Raw genomic sequence first — 22359 nt, forward strand, 5'->3', positions numbered from 1 at the left:
GCATTTACTAAAACTCCAAAGATAAGAATACAAGACAGAAGGTGGGGGGAGTGCTGACATGCTGGTGTTGGTCATGGCTACCATTGTAAGACCTGTGCAGAATTAGTCCAGCCGAACCCATGGCATAGGTGTGGTGGATTATCTCCAGACCTCATGCTTTACCATGGAGTTATGGGCAGATGACAGCTCGGGAGAAGGATAATTCTTTGGTGAGAGTGTGGCCACTTGAAGTTTTCTGTGCTCCAGTGGGATGCCCCAAGCGTATGCAGATATGGATAAGCACGTTGGATTTAGTGAGTTATCCACAGAATGACATGAAGTTAGGAGAGAGATGTGTTTAAACATATCAGGGAACTTGGAATCAGGGAAATGGGGCTGAATATGATCATATTTCGTTGCCTATATGAATGATAATATCGACAATAAAGAAAAGTTACAGTAATTTACTAATAGTCTTAAGATACATTGTATTTATATTAAATATTCAGTTTGTTTTCATGATCTCAAAGTCAGCACAGTATTTTATTGCTCTCAGTGCTATAGGATCAACCCTAGTTTTTAAACCGTTCATCTGCTGTTTTATACATCATCATAAAAAATGTCTCCTGACACTGATATGTGTCTGCAGTAACCGACAGCTCCCTAGTCATTCTTAAGGTTGACTCAGCAGGGCTGGGGTAAGGGGGGGAGGGGGATCATGCCTGGTACTAGAAACTGAACCAACTGCTTGGGCCCAGTGAGGTCGCAGATCTTAGATGAGAACCTTCTACACCATTCCTACATTCTAAACGATGCCCTTATACTCACAGAGACATGGAGCTCGGCTTACTATGGAAGAAGCTTCTGTTGACATCAAATGAAGACTAAAACAAACCAACAAACAAAGATGCACAACTAGATACAATGCAGAGACCAAGGGGTCATAGGGAACCAAGCCTCATACTCCCTCTACCCTGAGGCTTGGGGAGCACTGTAGAAGGAGGTGCAAAACAGTTTAAGAGCCAGAAGACCAGGGAGTCTGCAATGAAACTGTGTCTCCTAGAAATGGCTACATAAAAAGAGACCTAAACATTGACAATATCAATAGGCTTGTTAATATGGAAGGGGTAAATCTCAGGGATATTCCTCTATAGACATGCTGGATGTTCAGTCCTAGACAAACCACAGGCAACTAATGACTTCTGAGGGAGAGTCAGGTCAAGGATGATCCCCCTGATTGATTATCTGTTGCATGTACATTTTAAAAAACACATTCCCGCCTTCCCAGGAGCTCAGCCCGTGTTCAGACCTCTCCCCGGGCTCCAGGAAAGCCTGGAGCTACTGTTGGCATTCTACCAGCTCCTTCTTGGCTTTTCTTTTGTTACTCCTGGCTATCTCTGCTAAGCTGCCAGCTACCACCCCAGTTGCCCTCTTTTTCTGCCCACCTTTGCCCCTTGGATGGAAAACACTAGATAGCTTTATTGTTTTAAACTAGCCAGATAGCACAGCTGCTGAGCAGTGTGTCTCCTGCCCTAATCTTACCAGGTATCAGCCAGCTCCAGCCACCTCCTTGGCCCTGCTTGCAGGACAGGCTGCAGGCCTGACAGACGGTGCCACAGAGTTTTACTTGGTTGTTCATGCTGCTTGTTTGAAAATCTGGTCAAAAGACAACTTTTTTCGCTGTGCCTCTTCTCTTCCTCCTGGGACCTGGAAGTCCGACCTTTACCCTTCGTCCAGCAATCGACTTCTGCCTTCCTTATTGACCAAACCAAGAACCAATTAGGGAACCAGATTTTAGTATCAGCTTCTCCTACAATTATCCAATTCAGAGTGTTCAGCCCTGAAATCATATACACACAAACATCAAAAATGCAGCAGACTACATTTATGTGGATGTGCATCTATATATGTGTAACAATAATAAAGAGGCCATCAATTTGAAAGGGATTAAGAGGGACAAGGGGAGGGGCTGGGGGGAAGAAAGGGAAGGGGGAATGATTTAATTATATTTTAATTAAAAAATATACATAGATTTAAAAATATCACCTGAGCTAAGGGTGGAGGCAGGTATCTGTAATTGCAGCACTTGGGAAACTGAGGCAGAAACACTGTCAGTTTGAAGCTAGTATGGGCTATGGAGTAAATTCTGACTCAGAACAACAACTGTTATTTGTCATCCATTCCCATCATTTACTATTTTGTATTCACAAAGCTTTCATTCTAAATAATTAGAAAGATTTATGAGAATTATGCTTTGATGAATAAGTCACCAGGAGGGATATCTATCAAGAACATGCGGAATGCCTTTGTAAATAATGAACAAATACTATCAATACAACAGACCTACTCAGTCACCTTTAATCATTTCCGCTTTTAAGAGAGTGCACTTTTTCCTACTGCTGACCTTCAGTTTCTATATAAACTTGTTTCCTAACCAAATCCTACACAGGTAAAATAGGAACCTGAATAGAATGAAAAAAATTCCTTGCAATAAACTCATACCAAAGTGAGCTTGGGCTTTGGAAAGATTAGATGACATGGCAAGAATAGTTGAAGAAATGGCTAAGCAATTAAGAGCACAGGCTGCTCTTGCAGCGGACCTTGGTTCAATTTCCACCACCTACATGGTAGTTCCTAACCATCTGTAACTCCAGTTCCAGGGAATAACCAGCCCTCTTCTGACCTCTACGGCTACAGGCATACATGCAGGCAAAACACAAATCTATTTTTTTTTCTTTTTCTGAGAATACAGCTGCCATGGCAGTGCATACCTAATTTGAGGCCAGCCTGGTGTATACATAGTTAATTCCAGGGCAGCCGTGGGTACATAGAGAGAGGTATTTTCTCACCTCTCAGACCACCCCCAACACCTAAAATCAGAAGTGTATCTGCATGTATATTTTTCATAATGTACATCTGATTTGCCAAGTATTTAAAGTTTTTTTTCCCCAAAGAATGAAAAACCTCAGAATTTAGTATGTATTGCTGCATTTAAATTTTGTTGTCTTTTTGCATTTGATATTTTTGGTTAGTGTCGCACTATAGTTCAGGCTGGTCTGGAATTCAGTTCATGACCTTGGTTACCTTAGAACCTGTAGCAATCCCTCCTCATTATCCAGGTGCCACCATGCTCAACTAGAATAGTATTAGTAGTAAATTACTTTGTTTCTGTATAGAGTACATACCGTGGCTGCATTTTTTGATATCTAAGTCATAATCAAGCAACAGAATATGCTTTACATACACACAGGTGTAGATATTTGACTCAATACTGTTTCCTTGTAAGACAGTAACATAAAATTTAAAGAGCTAGTAATTAGATTAAATGACGCCTTCTGAGTCTACATTCATTATGTGGAGTCTCTCTCTTTTATTAATGCAAGGTATTAAGCATATTGTTCTTAGATTTTAAAAACCCAGATATTTAAAACTGTACATAGATGAAATGCTTTTGAGAGTGAAGTGTCCTCGCTGTGTCACTCCCATTTCCATTTGCTACAAAGGAAAGGAAGTGGCCTGATCTGAATGGCTGCTTCAGATGTGTCTGTTTCCTGTATATTACAAGGGGAAAATGTGCAAAAAAAGGGGGGGATTTCTAAAGCACCCTCCTCTTCTTGCCTTCATGGTTTTTTTTTTATTTGCCCCTACCCCCTACCCTCCCACTCCCCCACCCCAGAGCTGGGGACTGAACCCAGGGCCTTGTGCTTGCTAGGCAAGCGCTCTACCACTGAGCTAAATCCCCAACCCCTGAGCTAAATCCCCAACCCCACCTTCATGTTTTAATGCACTTATTAGAAGCATTATGCATAAACTATAGATAGGGTCAATGTATACCTATGCTTTTGCTTGTAGAGTATAAGATTTATACTAAATAAGGGTTAGCTCAAAAACAATTTCTTAAGATTTTCTGTTTTGAAACATCTGGAAAATCAATATATCATATTTTTTAGTAAAAAATTTTCAATTAGGTAGTCATTGCTTAATCAAATGAATACAGTTTAGTGTATGTGTTACCTGATATTTTAAGCTCTCATTAGATTTCACTTGAATCAAGAAACACATCACCGTGGCTTTCCTTGCAAAGCTGCTGTGCTAAGTGGATACCCATAACCATGGGCTGTTGCATTTGTTGCTTGTCCTAAAAAGGAGGCACTTAACCAGACCTCAGTGCATGTAGCCAAGAACTGCACGCTGGATCTTTTCCCCAGCCCTGAGATTAGCGTTTATCATGGTTCAGGAAGTGAGCACTGCACACTCAACAGTCTCAAAAGAAAAATAATCTGCTTAGCAAATGTTGGTCATAGGAAAGAACACAAAAATAATTGGAATTCAGAATTTGTGAAACATTGCTTATTAGAGTATTTTCATTATAGATGGTTATTATAGCTTTTAAAAACATATTGTACTCTGCTATCTTTTCCTGTTCATACTTTAGTATAGAACTGCTGTAAACTTCTTTCTTGTGTTGTTTGATGTAACTGTGGTTTTTATTTGCATTACTGAAGCAATGTATGGGTTAGAGGCTAGCCTGCTCTCACTGTAATTGCAAAGACCAAAAAGCTTTTAAAATGTGTCGGTAAAGTCTTCCCCGGCTTGTCTCATTAGCACTGCTCCCTTTTGAACAATATCAGGCTGGGGGCTAAAGGGACGGCTCCGTGGCTAGGAGCTCACCATGGCCTGGAAGCAGCTGTGGTGGATCCAATGCCCAGTTCTGGTCTCCATGACCACCTGTATGCATGTGTACATTCCAACATGGAGACAAAACACACATACTCATACATTAAAAACAAATCTTTAAAAGTATCAGGCAGCTGGGCATGGTGATGCACACCTTTGATCCCAGCACTTGGGAAGCAGAGAAACAAGCAGATCTCTTGCGAGTCTAGGGTCAGCCTATTCTATAGTAGTGAATTCTAGTCCAGCCAAGGCTGCATAATGAGACCCTGTTTCAGTAAAACAAAATAAAAACCAAAAAACAAAGCATGGTCAAGCTGGGCATGGTGGTAGCTGGTGCATAATTGAAACACTAGTACTTTGAAAGCTGAAGAAGGGTATTGTGAGTTCAAGGACAGGCTAGGATGCATATGCTTTTATACACATTGATTCAATTGTTGAAATCTTCCCATTAGTTTGTTCTTTATTAACATACATTGGATTTTGTATTTTAATCATTTATTATATAAATGAATTATCTTTTATTTAAAGCCTGTGCTGACTGACCAACATTTATACTATTGCCAATTTTGAGACAAGAGAAAGAACATGATTCGGTAAAAATGGTAAATACAGAAACAACATTTTTCCTGTTTGAAATTCTTTCACTTGGATTTGACAGCAGAATTGTAACTTTAAAGGAAATATCAGTAATTTTGAAATACCTCTCAAAAATGGTTAAAATAAAGATACTTACAGACAAAAATTGGAGAGAACTTTTAAAGAAAGTTGAAAAATTCCTTGTAAATAGACCTTAAAAGGATGTGAACGGATGGTCCTCAAACTAAAAGGCAAAGGAGCTGCACATGTGGGTTCATAACAATATAAAGAACGTCATCAATGAACATGTTTGCATATTCAAAACATATAGTACTTATTATCTTCTGCAGTGCTTGGAACTAGACCCAGAGCTTCACATTCTAGGGAGACCCTAGCTGTATTTCCAGCCCCGCTTCGTTCTTACTTGCAAACTGCACTTACACACCTTACAGACCCACTGAAATTGCACAAACACAAAACAATGCTTTTCTATACTATTAGGCAACACCCACTCAAAAGAAATTTTAAAAATCCTATTCAAAATAGGTTTAAAATAAACTACAACCAAACAGCCAACACCCACCAAAAATACTTAGTAATGAAGCTAACAAAGGAAGTGAAAGAACTCAATACTGACAAGGTCAAAGTCCTGAAGACATGGAGGACAATCCTGAAATATGATGGGCCAACCGCCCCTTCTCATGGATCCACACAGGCAGTGAAAAGGCCGCACCACCCAAAGCAACCTGTAGATGCAAGCCATCAGAATCCAACACCACTTTTTTTGTTATGGAAAAAGAAAAAGTAATCTTGTAATTCATAGAGATCCTCAGAGCAAACCCGCGAAAAGAGAACAGCTCTGGAAGGTATTACACCGCCAGGTTCAGGTTGCACTGCAGGAACATATTAACAAGCTCAGCACGGCACTGGTTCAGAGGCAGACATGTAGATCAATGGCATAGAAGAGAGGACCCAGATACAAACCTGTACACCTTTATCCACTTGATTTTTTTTTTTTATTTTTAGTAAGACACCAAAAAACATTCTTTACAAGAAATGTTAGGAAAACTGGGTAGCCAGTTCCAAAAAACAAAACAAAAAAACCCAAAACCCAGCTAGATTACTCTATCACCCTGCACAAAAAGTCAGTTCAAAATGGATTAAAGTTTTATATTTAAGACCTGAATTTGAAAAGTATTCAAGAAAAAATGTACAAGGACATTCTGAAGCTCCAGTTAAGTCATGAAATAATTACCAAAAACTAATAAATGGGGACTACATGACCTTTTAAAAAAAAAGAAAAAGTTCTATACAGCAGGAAAATAATCAAGTGAAGAAACAGGCTACAGAATGGGAGAAGATATATAAACTATATGAAGAACACACACACACACACACACACACACACACACACACACAAACTATCAAAAAATCAGACAATCCAGTCAGTGACTGAGCTAATAAATGAAGAGACAGTTTTAAAAAGACGAAGTGTAAACGGCCAATCAATGTGATAAATTGTTCATCATCTTATTTACCAAGGGAACAGGAAGTCAGACTTCGTTTCCATCTCAGCCCAGTTAGGGTGCCTATCAGTAATATATATATATATATATATATAGGCAAGGATGTGGGAAACAGGACCATTTTTATACTGATGATAGGAATATAAGTTGAATGAGCTCTATGGAAATTAAAATGAAAATGTCTTTAAACAGACAAACAGAACTATAACATGGTCCAGCTATCCTGTTTCTGGGTATATACTTAAGGGACCTTAAGGCAACATACTCCACTGCAGCACAGTTCACAGCACCCAGGTTAATGGAATAAGCCTCTCTACCTGTCAGAGATCCGTGTTTATTATAAAAGAATGGTGTACATACATTATGCAGTTATAGTCAGGTATGAAGAAGAATGAATTTGTTATTTCCTGGGGAAATGGATGCAAGTGAAAATGGCCCTAGTAAGTGAGAGAATTCTGATACAGGAAGACAAACTGTATACTTTCTATTATTTGTGGTCCTAGAAGTAAAGAATTTATACATAAACAACCCTTGCCCCCGGCAGCAGGTGGGAGAGCTGGCCTTGACCCTCACCTGCTGCAGCCCTCAGAAGAGCAGGCCCTGTACCTTGCCTGGGCAGTCGGTAGAGTAGGTTGCAGTAGATTAGCAGAAGCCAGAGGCCTTGTACCAGACCAACGGTCGTTGCAATGAGTTTGCAAGCAAAAGCACGCGGACAAGGGGCATACTGTGGGAAATGGTGTGAGCGATACACTACAGCTTCCACAGTGAGACCAGTTTTCTCTATTGAAGGGAGGTTGCAAGAGTGCGGACAGGTATGAGGGGAGGGAGAATTGAGTGGGATTGTGGTGCATGATAGGAAATTCACAAAGAACCAATGGAAAGTGTCTGAATGTATCAAGATAAAATGATACATACTTAAAAGATTTTCCTTTTAATCTTACAAGCAACTATTAAAGTTCTGAGTATATCAAGATAAAAGGATCCACACTTGGGCTGGAGAGATGGCTCAGCAGTACACTGGTTGCTCTTCCAGAGGCCCTGGATTCAATTCCCAGCACCCACATGGCAGCTCACAACTGTCTGTAACTCCAGTTCCAGGGGATCTGACACCCTCCCACAAATATACATGTAGGCAAAACACGAATGTATATAAAATAAAAATAATTTTTAAAAATATCCCCATTTAAGAGATTTACTTTTTATAGGAGATGCTCTTGGATTACAGGTAACATCAGCAATGAGACTGTTTTCTTGGGATGTGTATGTTACATGAAGCATTAAGTCTAAAGCTTTGTTTTGTTTTCGGGGTGGATGCTGGGGGATGAATGCGGCATCCCTTATATGTTAGGCAGAACGCTGCCACTAAGCTCTATCACTAGCTCTTATAGTGTCTTCCAAATACATGAAAAGAGATTGGGCATCACTCAAAATTGCAGTGAACCCAATGTTTATTGGGTAAAGGCATTGGCCTGCTGACCTAAGCTCAATTCTTGTAATCCACAAGGTGGAAAAAGAGCACTGACTTGTCCTTCAACCTCTAGGTGTACACATATACACACACACACACACACACACACACACACACACACACACACAGAGAGAGAGAGAGAGAGAGAGAGAGAGAGAGAGAGAGAGAGAGAACACATCAGTTTTTAAAATTAAGACAAAAAGATACAGAAGTACTATTTCTTACCATTGAGTAGACAAACAGTTGATGACAATGGTAATATAAAATAATAAAAAATCAAAATTATAGCATTAATATATACTTGCTTATTTAGTCATAACAGTGAAGAGAGATACACAAAAGTAGGCTGGGTAGCTCAGTTGGCACTTGCCTAGAATGAAGTGTACCGTGATATCTGTTCCCTAGACCACATAAAATCAGGCATGATAACACATGCCTATAATCCCAGAACTCAGTGTGCAAACAGGAATATCATGAGTTCAAGGCCATCTTCTAGGCTACAGTTTGAGGCCAAGCTACCTGAGCCCCTATCTCAAAACAACAAAAAAGACCTGAAAGTTTGATGATGTAATAATCCAGTACCCCAAGCAAGGCTGGCATTACAAGTGCAAATAGGAGGGAAACATATAGAAAGGAGGAATGTAAATGTCACGGGCCCTCAGCTAGGCAGATTGCCCCACACTGTAGTGTAGCACCCCATTTGTAAAACATCTTTCTTTTCAGTCTTTTATTCAAACCCAGCACCAATATTTGGACTGAAGAACAAACATTCTTTGAGACTCTAGAGATTTGAATACAAGAGCTCTTTATCTTGTATCTTCTCTAAAAGTACAGGAGGTCACTCGGCTTTCCACATGCAGTGCTCATTTGTGTTTGACTTCAGATACATTTGCTTTTCTACACCTTGCTGCCTGTCAGTCAGTTTATGAAATAGTAGTAGACACCTATCAGCGCCAGTACCTGAAGCTAGGTCACCTAATCTAGATATCCCATAAATATAATCTTAGGAAATTGAACTTAAAATTTAAATGCTTATAATATATGAAAAGAACAATGTAATATAAAAATAAAATTATAGTGTATCTTACTAATCCAATGAAATCTTCCCAATAGATTGTTTTGGTCTAGTCAATAAATCAACTTTCCTTGCATTAACGAAAACTTTAAAATAAAAGCATATAAGGGTAGTGTACAGATTGTGTTCGAAAGCACCTTCTAAGTTTATATTGAAGGGATTATTAGTGGGTGAATGTCTCAGATTGGAAGAATCCATTTTTAAAAAGTATCGCCTTTGTAAAAGGGTTATAATTGAGTAAACATTTATATCTTTTTACTAGTTAATATACAATACCTACCTTCATCTAGTAGAAGGTCACTGTCATTAGTTTGCAGCTGATGGTTTTATAATAGATCCTTCTGGTTCTTGATGGTCATTACCAACATATAAGGCGTGACGATATGGCCAGCACAAAGGCAAGACAGGGCTCTTAATTAGAACTCTGACAAGCCTACTGCAATAAAATGATGAGATTATTTGTAATTGATGTCACAATCCATTACCACTTAGTTCGTCGTGAGCATTGTAATAGGTCTGGCCTTGGACCTGGCCCCAGGATGTTGCTGACTAGCTGCCTTGCTTATGTTGTTACTGCAACAGGAGGGCACATTTTCAGTCAGCAGCCTAATGACCTCTTTTGAAGTCTATTAAATTAATGACACTGGTACACTGTTTTGATTTCTTACAACCTTAGTTTGGGGTTTCTATAAATTAGTGTTTGGGACCCATATAATAAAGAAATCTTTTTAAAACGTAGAAACATTTGATATTTAGTTAGTAGGAAATAAAAGCAAAAATAACAATTTTTATGACATGTATAAAAGAAGACTTCAGAACATTTGCTCTTCCTCCAAATGAAGTCTTTCTTCATATAGAGTCTGTGTAGTTCATGCTAGCTTTGAGTTCATGATCCCCTTGCTTCAGTCTCCTGGGTGGGGATTCCAGTTGCACACCCCAGTTCCAGGCCTTTATATTCAGTGATAGTCCCCTGTTGAGGTTTTCTTGTTTCTAAAGGGGCTGCTTTTCTTTACTAATTCCAGGTACCAACAGGTCACGTTTGGTTAGAAGGTGATAACTTAGAGAATTCTACCGATTCCAGATGTTACGGACCTGTACCATATGGACTCATAAGAGGACGGATCTTCTTTAAGGTATGTTTTATGCCTAAAACACCACCTTTATTCTGAGCTGGTGGGGCTTGGGGGGATCTTTCTAAATAAACTTTGAAATCTATGAGCTTCCAAATGAACTATTACAGTGACTACATCTGATGAACATCTGACCTTTACTCAAGAACAATGGACAAAACATTATCCTCTCCCCTTCCTACTCCTAAGGGGGTAACTGAGAATGCTTATAATGAAATTCAAAGTAAATCAGTAATTGCCTAAAGAACCTTTGAGTTTACAGAAATCAGACTCTGCCAGGTGAGACGTTTACAGCCATAGTCACATCCTGGCATTTCAGCAATCACTTCTACAACAGCAGCCCAGGCTCAGTCCACTTGGAATGCAGGTGGACCCAGTTAAATACAGCAAGCTGTAGGCAGGTGTGTCTGTAGAGAATGTACAGCAAGCCTTAGACGACACTGGTTCTTAGAGACATTGGTTCTTCCATTATTGTTTGATATAATTTTGTTTTGAAACAGGGTTTCACTCTGTATTCCAGACAGGTCTTAAAGTCTCCCTTCCTGTGTCTGTCTCGTAAGTGCTAATATCACAGATGGTGGATTAAAGGTATTGCTCTCCCTTGATCACAAGGCTTTAGAAGAAAAATGCATGAATATCTAAGGCAACTGGATACTGTTCAGGGTTCTTTATACTTAAACAGATACCATATTCAAGCACTAAAATATCAAGTAGCATAGATTGGTAATGTAACTTATTTTAGGTTAGTAAAAGAAAACAGCCATGTTCACAAACTTATATTGATATACTAAACAAACAGAATTTCCGGGATCATGTTTGAATGCTCAGACTAAATAAACGTGTTTATTTTCAGAATAACTGATGAAGAGAATGTACTGCAGTGTCTAACACAGAGGAAAGGAAAAGGGAACATCATGATGATAAAGAATTTTCATTAATTGTATTCAACTGTATTTTCATTTTACAGATTTGGCCTTTCAGTGATTTTGGATTTCTGCGTGACAGCCCAAATGGCCACAGATTTTCTGATGATTAATAAGTATTTCCTTTTAATTTGATTATTGTCTCCTATTCAAGTGACTTTATTCTTACTACAGTTGAAACCGTGAACTTAACAATAAACTATTTGCTATTCAGTTTTATTTATGTTTTAAATGTAAGAGTAAATACCACGCTCTGCAATATACATGAACTAAAAGTATATGGATAAAAATTAGCCCAAAATGCGTATTCCTTCTAGATTGTATGATATAAAAAATATCTTGGGGAAGAAATCCAGGTGACTACCTCATATTTGAATTTTGGTGGTTCCCATATAAAGAAAGCAATCGTTATCAAGTGTACTTCATAGTAGTCTGAGCATTCCAAGTCTGAGTCTTCTGACAACACCATGAGTTAGACCTAAAAGAAACATTTGAGCAGCAGTCTCGTAAGGGTCCCCTTGTGTTCATAAAATGAATTCTGGTCTACACTACACAGAATGTTACATACAAAAGGAAGTCACATAAAATATGATGGCTACAGCCCATTGTAGTCCATAATCACTCATCAGAAAAGCCCCTTCACCACACCAGTAATGAAATGAATGGCTCCTTAAATGGAGGCCATTCAATACAAAAGAAAGTTGAAATTTTAGATTTTGGGTTTTGTTGTGGTGGTTGGATTTCAGTTATTTTTAGTTTTCTTTTCCTAAAAATTATACTTGAACTTGAGATAGCTTCTGACAAGCTTTAGACATGCAGGGCCAGGACTAGAGTCATGTTTTCTAACACATGGCCCTCTGACACCTTTGAAATGGATTTATAGAGATCCATATCCAGCCTTGCTTAGGGCAGAACTGGGCTCACACTTCATTCACAAAAATTCTAATCATATTGGAATGCCTGAGTTATTGAAGCAGGTATGCAACAGACATATAATTCAACAACTAAAAAGTCATCTTGTAGATGAATAACTTCATAATTAAGGACAGCAAGATGGTTCAGGCGGTACAGGAACTTACCATAAGTCTCAGGACCCAAATTTGACCCTTGGGAACCACATGGGGAAGAAGTGAAGAATCAACTCCTCACAGATTCTCAGATCACACACACACACACACACACACACACACACACACACACACACACACACACACACACGTAAACGTATGTACATGCAGAAAGATTAAAGCAAAAAGCAAAACCCTTAATAACTATAAAGAATACTCTTCCTGATTTTTGAAAAAGATACTTATATTTCAAAAGGCAAATAATCGGTTTGTACCAAAGAGAAAACAAAAGTTGTTAGCTAAGAATGCAAAAATATTACTCAAGTCCTTTTTTGTAATATCCTATAATTTACATTTTAGATATATAAACAACTGAATTTATTTGTTAATCTGGTGGTCTTTGCTTGAAGATTTCATCATCTTCACAAATTATACAGCTAATAACAAAAAGCATCCTTCTCCTTGTAGTTAAAGCACCCCAGGGATGAACACTCAGCTCAGCTCTGATGAAGGAGTTCCACAATCAGTGAGCACGTATCACAGGAAATAAGGTTTGCTTCTTGTGCTTCATCTTTGTAGACAGTGTACTTCCCACCACATCGACAGCTCAGAGAGAAAGACTCCTCATCTGCAAAGAATACAAAAATAATGCCTCAGACATTCACAGTCATCTATTTTGCTAAAACCATTCAAAATACAGGACATGTTCTGGAGAAACTGGAAAAAAAAATACAACAAACAAAAAAGGACCAGGTACAGATAAAACTGTTTAAAAGGGAGCTGGAAAAATTATTTTGCATAGAAAAACATATTTATTGACGAGTCTCTCTATCTGAAGTAGCAATGGACAAGTGCTCTGACTCTGTATTCAATATTCATGGATGGGGGTAGGGCAAGCTATGCTCTGAGTAATCTATAGAATTTACTTAGAATTTTCTGTTTTCTTAAGAATCTTTAAATTTTTATATTATTCTAAGCAATACATTTAAGATGCTGATTTCTCCATAACAAAAAATTCTTTTTGAATTTAGAAATACAAACATGCCTCCTATTTAAGGCAACATAGATATAACTAATGAAAGCATGTTTTTAAAGTGAATAGTTGTATTGTCTCAAAATTGAAGGTTGATTTTCACTTATACATTTTTATCTTACTTTATTATATATTGGCCATTAGATTTCTTAAGGTAAATCCCCATAGCAAATATGCCTTTTAAAACTACTTCAGTGGACACTGAGAAGTAATCTGAGGTGACATGCTCCATAAGTGGCATAGAGAACACCATGGGTCGGTCACCTTGGAGTTTTGTTAAAGGTTTTCATCTTCATATCTGATTGAAATTTATTCTTATCTTCATTGAGGTCCTAAAGCAGTATTTTCATATAAACAAATTTTGGCACAATGTATGAAAATCTCTACATTTAGATTTTGAAAAACCTATTTTTCATGAGGATTTTAAATGTCTTAATGTCCCCTTTATTTTACCACCCACCAAGGTAGAGGAAAGGAAAGGTTAATAGAGCAGAGGAGGATGTGGACTTGTTTAGAACTATTTCTTTGGAGTAAATCTAATATGCATCATCAGGATATCAGCAGGTAAGGTCATCTGAATCAGCCGCGGCGTCTGATCTCCCAGCAAACATTTATGACTCAGTAGCAGCAGGACTCACAAACAGCGTTTACAAATTGGCAATGACAGGTCCACCCACAAGGCTCTGCCAGCTGGCCTGAGTCCGAGGAAGTGCAAGAAGCCGCCACAACACCACCGGAAGTTTTTTGGTGCATTTCTCTCTATGAAGTGAAGACAAATGATGACGAACAAAGGATGGCAAGGCGTACCAATACCATCCAGCATCATCTACTGCCCTTTATATATATTTTAAACATCTTGTGTTCTCTCAAGTACCCACTCTAATAAAACATCACATGCCCTTTTTCTTGGCTGCCTCCAGAAAAACACCATGTGTCTGTTCTTAGTAAAACATTCTCCCACAAGACAGTTTCCAGAGAAACATCACATGACACAACTGAGAAACCAGCAATTTCTACTTTAAAAATCCACAAAACAACCAAAGCTATTGTCTGGAAAAGCTTAGTCTTCAGTGCCCCATTGCTTCCAGGAATGTGTTTTCATAATAAAATGTGATACTGGGCCCTGTCTCTCCTGTGTTTACAACTGCTTCCTCTTTGTAGCATTGCCACCCAAGGCCACTGTGAAGATGATCCTGAGAGAAAGAATCCCAATAATATAACCTGCATACTTGATAGACCTTATTTAACTTTGTATTACAATAAGAGTACTCTTTCCCCCCTTTTAAAAAATTTATTCTTCTAAACTTGCTTTTTCCTAAAAGAGTTGGCTAAAAACCTACAGTAATTTTTTAATGCTCCTATCATAATCCAGACTATACAGTTACTGCTCAATTTTCTCAGGGGAGGATAACGATAATTTCTACCTTTACAACCTACCTTATACATGAGCATCAAATATGTTCTATAGTTTAATCCTCCCCTTTCTTCTCTTAGCAGTAATGGGGATTAAACCAAGGGGCCTCATGCATGGGAAGCACTTTACCAATGAGTGACAGCCCTGGCCTAACTATACTTCTTACTGATTCACTGGATGTAGCTGGAGTTCTGTTCCTTGCTATGAAGATTATTTTAGAAGCTGGGGAATAGCTCAATGAATAAAGTGCTAACTTGATAACATGAGGACTTGTAATTTAATCCCTATCACCCATATAACGGCCAGTTGTAGCACACATACCTATCACCCTGATACTCATGGGTACTGATGGGTAGCAGAGACAGGTAAACCCAGGTACTCATTGGCCATCCAGACTAGCCAATCTGAGATTTGGACTGAGTGAAAAGACTCTCAAGAAATAAGGTGAAGAAGCAAATGAAAGAATATCCTATCAACCTGTGACCTGCATATAGGCAAGTGATACCCCACAGTGTGTGGGGGTGGGGAGTTAGGGGCTGGGTTGCCACATGGGTACTGGGAATTCCACAAAAGCAAGCAGTGCTTTTAACCATTGAACCATCTAAATGGAAGGCACAGGTATATATACTCCAACCTCCAAATTATAGTTTTTAAAAATATATTTAGTTGAACAAATGTTTAATGAATGTCACATTCTAGTTTGTCCACAAGTTAGCAATGAAGAGTAAGCCACTGTAGCTTCCACAAGAGAAGCTCCTCCTCTTACCGCAATGATTCCACCAAAGACCCCAGAACTCTGGTTATTCATGGTAAACATGAGCTTCTCTACCCCAGAACTTCATTGGGATTGCTAGACATAGATTGGTTCTATAGGCAAAACATGATTTCTAAGACAATAATGCTTATGACTCTCATCCTTAGAGCATTAGGTAAAGGCTTTGCCATTAAAAACGAAGCTTATCACACCACCACACTCATTAGTGAACTTCTGTAAGCCTTTACAGGAACTGTTCCCCATGCTAAAAAATAACTCTGTAGTTGAGAGTATATAAGAAATGATTAGTAAATGAGAACTTTATTTTCCTAGAGAAATACTGAAGTATAATACTCATGGCTTCCATTTAAAAGGTGTTTTCCAATGTAATGATGTGTAACCACAATTGCAAAGAACAGAAGAATGTGGGAATTACATTGGTTACTACAGTTTTAATACTCTAGTAAAAGAAAGGGGCAGGAAGACATGACATGAAAGGCAAGGGGAATGATAGATTTTCCTAAGGATAGTCGGAAAGTGCGAGCAGCATTGGAGAAACCCAGCACCCCCTAACAGTGAGGTCTGTGCTTTTATCCTCAACATTCAGTAAGTGGGTGAAGGAGGTTCAGAGCTCAGGGTCATTCTCAGCTAACCTAGGTTGTTTCAAATGAGACGAGATCAAGCTACACACGAGACCCTGGCTCAAACAAAACCAAATAGTGAAATCAAGGGTAAAGAGAAACACAGTCTCTTTCAAAGCAGAAGTTGAGATCATTAAAAAGACTGGTCCTATCAGTTTCAGATTCTATATAAAGCAAAAAGAAATTCCGACAAGAGTTTGTTAGCATGAAGAATATTACCACTTTTTACTTTTTAAAAATCATATTATACATAATGAAAAAATCAAAGCAGTTAAAAAATGAACAAGAAAGCCTTCTATACTTTTTTTTCCTTCTTTTCTTTCTTTTATTGGATTTTTTTTTATTAACTTGAGTATTTTTTTGTACATATATTTATACTTAGGACAATTCTTTCTGATTCTGCATAATTTACTTATTTATTCATGTTTGTGTGAAATCTTGTGTTAACTTTGCTGCTTACTGGAAAAACTATGAAAACTCTTGGGAAAATTGTTACATGTAGATGCAGATATTCAAAAGCCAGAAACTTTCTTTTTTTTTTTTTTTTTATTAATTGAGTATTTCTTATTTACATTTCGAGTGTTATTCCCTTTCCCGGTTTCTGGGCCAACATCCTCCTAACCCCTCCCCCTCCCCTTCTTTATGGGTGTTCCCCTCCCCATCCTCCCCCCATTGCCGCCCTTACCCCAACAATCACGATCACTGGGGTTTCAGTCTTAGCAGAAAGCCTTCTATACTTAACTGAGATAGAGAACACTGAGAAATGAGCCATGTAATACTGCAGTAAGCAAAACTAGGAAAGGTGAATAAAAACGTGGAAAGGTAAAGCCATTATTTAAGGCTTTGATATCATTTTTTCCTATATTAAAAAAAACTCCTATATATCTCTTCAGTGTGGATAGACAAAATTAGATCAAATCTCACCTTTGTTCCAGGACATCTCTTCAAGGTGTACCTGTGCATCTACTGGCCCCACATTTCTTAGCTCATCTTCTGTAAAATATAAAGCGAGACGATTTTGATCGTGAAGAATGCTGATAATGCATCTACCGTGCAGCCATTCAAACCTGTATCATGAACCATTTTCACACTTGTTTAGTGCTTCTGACATCGGCATAGAGGGAGGCAGAGAGGTCATATCCCATGTCCACTCCGATACAGAGGAAAGCCCATACAAAGAACAGCAGCAGCCAGAATAGCCCTTGTGGGGAATAGAACTCGCCAACACATTGAACTTCTCAGCCTCCAGAACCATGGAATAAACTGTGCTTAGCTACCCTGGCCTGTAGTGTTTTGTTATGGCAGCCCAAACAGACTAATGGGTATTCCTCAAATCGAATGAGATCATGCCTGAGGTGCTGTAAAGAGCAAAGCTCTACAAAAACATTGAGGGCTGTTGGTCATCTGATTGTAGGAGAATAATAAGACTCTAAGGAGAAAGGATTTTACACTTTGGCAATAACTGTGTGCTATGCATCTTCTGTTGTTATCTGGACCAAAGTGTTTCTCTACAGGTAGAGAGCCTAGGGAGCTGGGAATCTCATGAGTATGGTCTGGTTAGTGCAAGCTTGAAGTCTCACAAAACATGTAGACTTTGAGCAAAGAAAGTAACTACAGGTGGCCTTGATTCTGTTTTCAAGGGCATTGTATAAATCCTGTATGTGTGTATTGTTCTTTTAGAAGATAATGCTTGGGGGAGGGGTGGACACATTACTAAAATTCAGCAACCTCCCCCAACTCCAGTGAAAATTTCTTTAGCTGTCTCACTAGTCTCCTGTTCACTTGCTGAGAACACGTCCCTTTGTTCTGTTGTGTGCATGCCTGCAACTTAATTATATTTAATAACTGCCTGCTCAGAATTTATTGGTGAGTTACACAATTTAAAAATAGATGAAAAGATTATACAATATTTTGAACCTTCCATATTCTTCTATTAACGTATGTCAAATATTATACTACATCATATTTACTGGGTACCAACAGTCTATTAAACTGTCCCTAAAATCCAGACACAGACTTTCTCTTGTGGTCCAGGTAGCCCTTCCTTCCATCAATCTATTCCTACTGAAGAGCTTATACATAATTTATAGTATGCTAAGTAGTTTCTAAACAAAACAAAGTATTTTCCACATTCTATACAAAGATACTTGCCTACCTGTTCTGGTTTTTCCTCTTCCTCCCTCCCATCTTCCCTCCCTCTATCCTCCCCTCTTCTCTCTCCTTCCCCCTCCCAAAGACCAGGTATTACTTTATTGTCCAGGCTTCATTGAAGGAACTGTGTGCAGCTCCTGCTGGCCCTGACTTCATGGCAGTCTTTCTGGCTTCTAATGTTGGGATTATAGGAGCCACCATGCCTGCATGACTTGTTCTTCCCATTTTTTTTCTTTTTTCTTTCCTTTGCGACAAGGTCTTACTGTGAAGTCCTGGCTGTCCTGGGACTCACTCTGTAGACCAGGCAGACCTAAACTCACAGAGATCCACTTACCTCTGCCTCAAGAGTGCTGGGATTAAAGGTGTGTGCCTTTAATCCTGCTCAAGGGTCTTCCCATTTTTTTTTTTTTAATTTCAATCTGAGTCTCAGGGAAAGGAAAAATAAATTCTTATGGTTTAATCTCTTATTCAGAAAAGTCAACTTTGCTAGAATTAAAAAATATCTGAAGAGGATAATCATAGTGAAAAGATCCACTTGGAGAACTAACAGCATTATCAATTTGCAACCAAGTTACTAAAGTAAACTGTATTTATCTATACTTGGCATACGAATGAAGCAATGCAGATTGGGAGAATCACCTTTCTCAGCCTGACCTATCTAGGATACCTAGAATAGACTAACTGTATTAAAAAGATAAACAATTATAAATATACATGATGCTACTGTATTTAAAAATAAATAATAAATGAGAAGTGTCCTGCAAATGTACCTGCCAAGCCCTTCAGCATCCTACTGTTCTGCTTGTCTACTGGGAAGCAACCATTATTCTGATCTAGTTACTATTTTGTGTGCTACTCTATTATTCCTCCCACAGTTCATTATTTTCTCTTCATCTTTATCACTATGTGCAGGGCTTTTAAAGTAGCATCTATTCTTGGTTAAAAGATTAGCATAGCCCATCTCATGGTGAAAGAGAAAATAGAACACAAAAATGATTAGTTCTTTGCCAAAGATCCGAGTTGAAAAGAATATTTTGGAATTCTGTGGCTATGGAAACATGGAGATCTTATTTAATACTATGTGCACCAAAAAAAAAAAATCTATTACTCTGGTTTTAGAAATCAGCATCTGACATAAACAAAACATTCCAGAAAACCTTCCTTTTGCTGTTGAGGGTCAAGGAGAGCTGCTGAGAAGTCTCAGGCTTTCTGGTTAAATCGGTGTGATTATGGTGAAAACAATCTATCACCTGACACAAATTTCTGCACCTCTCCATCTACTCATGTTACACGTCAGCAAAAAGTTTTAAAGGCAGTTTATTTGAGACCTCAGTGTCCTGTTTTGGAAGCTAGAAATAAGAAAAGTTATTTTTTTAAAGAAAAGTTATTATCCTTTGATTACTTTATTATTATCCTTTAGTTATTATCCTTTGTGACCCCAGCAAGAAAATAATCTAACAACTTCTGGGGTGATTGACTCACGGGAACACTGGACCCCTGGAGAACTGTATAATGAGCAGATCCAGTACAGGAAAGTAAAAGGTGGATCTAAATGTGGTCAGTGGGGGTGACCATAGCCCTTTGTTGAGAGGCAGGTGTCCAAGGACGGGGCAACACAAATTCCACTCAACCCCCACTGCAATTACAAGGAAGAAGAACAAACAAATCAATATAGTTTCTTTTCTTTCTATTAAAATAATGCTCTTTGCTTGTCCACCATTGGGGTTATAATTAAAAATCTTAATTCTTCCCTATCCACTAAAAGTCACTTTGCAGGAGCCCTGAAAGTAAAGGGGGTTGATAATTTTGTATTAATTGGGCATGACATCTTCAAAACAGTTGAGTTTGTTTTCTTTTGTAGTAACACACACACACACACACACACACACACACACACACACACACACACGGATAAACACTTTTTGTTCACTGCTATGAAACATTTTAATAGATCTAGAACTGCAAATCCCACCTCAAGATTCTCCTGTGGAAATTAAATACTAACATTGAGAAAAGAAACTGACTTGATTTAAGACAAGATTTAAAAGTTCAATCTTTTGTTTTTCTATATAATGGCAACAACTTTTGGGGAAAAAAAACAAAATGAAACAACAAAAACAGGAAACAAACCAAAAAACAAAGCAACACACAGCCAATTGTAAAGAACACACTGCTAGCATTTGGTGTGCTCACTCTATCTAGTGACTACACAATTTGCTTATTTAAAAATGGGTTCAACTCTTTTGAAGCTATCTAGGAATATTAAGGTCTGTTCACACTCTGTCATACTGACAAGCTTAGCCAAATGAGACAAGACAATCACCAACTCCCCACCTTCCAATTTTACTGTTATGTATCAAAAGCAGTGCATTATAATTAGAGTGAGGTTCCTGAGGAATATAATGATAAAATCAAATAATTTATGTGGTTACTTGAAAAAGAATCTTTCAATCTTTAGAAGTATAAGCCCTTCTGACCTTGCATTCTATTGGGTTTGTCTGACAACAAGAGGTGAAAGAATTCTGTGGCTCCATTGTCTCAACAGTGGGATCTAAGACAACACTGGCAGGGCTCATCAGAGAGGTTTATGAGCCTGCAATTCAAAGAGATTAAAAGGAAAATCTACAGCGATTCTTTCACACTGACGAATAACATTAAATAACTATTAGCAGCTTGGTTCAGTCAAGCTCACCAGAGCTCTTGCTGAGTCATTGATAGCCTTGTAAAGAGGAAAAGTTTCCTCAGCCCCATTTGAGAATCAATAAATATTCCTTACTTCTTATAAAACAATGAGAAGTCCAGTCTTTAAAAAACTTCTTCCTAATGACAATCGAATTTCTAAAACAACCCTTTAATATCTAAAGAATTAATTTCTGATCCCAGTAAACTTTCTTACCAAAACTACAATTTAAAAAAGAAAGAAAAAAAAAGAAAAGGAAAAGAAAAACAAGTAAGTAAAATTTTAAACAGCAGCAATCTGAGACTCTAGGAAGTGAGCCTTAACTATTCACTATGGCTGAGGTGTTTAAAGTCTCATTCAACTGAATAATGGCCAAGAGATCAAGTGCATCTGCAGACTTGTGAGTCCTGTTCATCTGTGGCAATGTCATTTATTCAAAGGGCCATCACACTCCCAAGTACTCTGATGTAGCAGTTAATCCACTACTTTTATTGCTATGCAATTTCAAATGCATAAAAATAAATATTTTTAAAGGCTGTGTATATACAAATTAAAGGCAAATTCTAGTGTTATCATATAGGTGTAGCTCAGAATTTTTCTCTTTAGACACGTAATTTAACTTTAAGAATCATATAATTTTAAAACCATTTCACTACAGAGATTAGCTTTCCCCAATAGGAAGAATTAGAGAGAACTCACTTCTGGCCATTACATGCTGTTCTCAGAGGGCTGAGATTGGGCAACACCTAATTTGAAAATTGTTTGCTAAATTATAATGGCCTACAGTCTTTTCCCAGATGAAATTATACTCACAATTATAATGCTTTCCACACGGAAGAAAAGAACTGCGGGGTTTTTACAAACTAGAGGTAAAACTGGTTCTCAGGAAAGGTAACAAATGAACCTGGTCTGGAGAGCACATCTGTGACCCCAGCATTCTGAAGGCTGTGGCAGAAGACAAAAAACACAAGGACACCCCAGGCTTCAGAGTGAGGACCATGGTGGGGGTTATGGGGACAGGTGGGGGAAGGGAGCAAAGGAAGGAGGGGGAAGAAGGATAAGATGGGTACCAAATGAAACACAAAAGCTGAATTCCATCGGCTTTACTATAGAACAGATAGAACAGTAGCAGATATAGGGCCAGTCTCTTGTTCAGATCATCAAAATGCCTCTTCTCTGACTATGGAGATTAAAAAACAGTGGCCCATACACTAGTTGTGCAAAAGTCATAATTAAAACTTCAAGAAAATTGCTTTGAATCCCTT

The 22359-nt window shown here is 38.2% G+C and overlaps 2 protein-coding genes across 10 annotated transcripts in view; one reads left to right on the top strand and one right to left on the bottom strand.

Moving 5' to 3' along the window:
- The window catches only part of Immp1l (inner mitochondrial membrane peptidase subunit 1), a 64106-nt gene extending 52533 nt beyond the window's left edge, over window positions 1-11573 (top strand). For 4 of the 6 annotated variants that reach the window (XR_015683428.1, XR_015683427.1, NM_001399643.1 and 1 more), the window contains 2 exons: window positions 10324-10434; window positions 11399-11573. Coding sequence is in view for 4 of the 6 variants with exons in the window: in NM_001399643.1 (NP_001386572.1) it covers window positions 10324-10434; window positions 11399-11467 (180 nt within the window). In the remaining 2 variants the exon portion in view is untranslated. Of the gene's footprint in view, window positions 1-10323; window positions 10435-11284 lie in introns of all 6 variants that reach the window. The other 2 variants (XM_087654583.1, XM_087654582.1) reach the window with 1 other exon arrangement.
- Window positions 11574-12644: 1071 nt separating this feature from the next.
- Window positions 12645-22359, bottom strand: part of Dnajc24 (DnaJ heat shock protein family (Hsp40) member C24) — a 35299-nt gene continuing 25584 nt past the window's right edge. For 2 of the 4 annotated variants that reach the window (XM_087653279.1, XM_087653278.1), the window contains exons 4-6: window positions 17188-17256; window positions 14093-14213; window positions 12645-13049 (exon numbers count right to left, since the gene is read on the bottom strand). In XM_087653279.1, the coding sequence (XP_087509405.1) occupies window positions 13046-13049; window positions 14093-14213; window positions 17188-17256 (194 nt within the window). In that variant the 3' untranslated portion in view covers window positions 12645-13045. The remainder of the gene's footprint in view (window positions 13050-14092; window positions 14214-17187; window positions 17257-22359) is intronic. The other 2 variants (XM_087653277.1, NM_001191853.1) reach the window with 1 other exon arrangement.

Source organism: Rattus norvegicus, chromosome 3, assembly GCF_021556685.1.
Source record: "Rattus norvegicus strain SHRSP/BbbUtx chromosome 3, alternate assembly SHRSP_T2T, whole genome shotgun sequence".
Classification (NCBI taxonomy): Eukaryota; Metazoa; Chordata; class Mammalia; order Rodentia; family Muridae; genus Rattus; species Rattus norvegicus.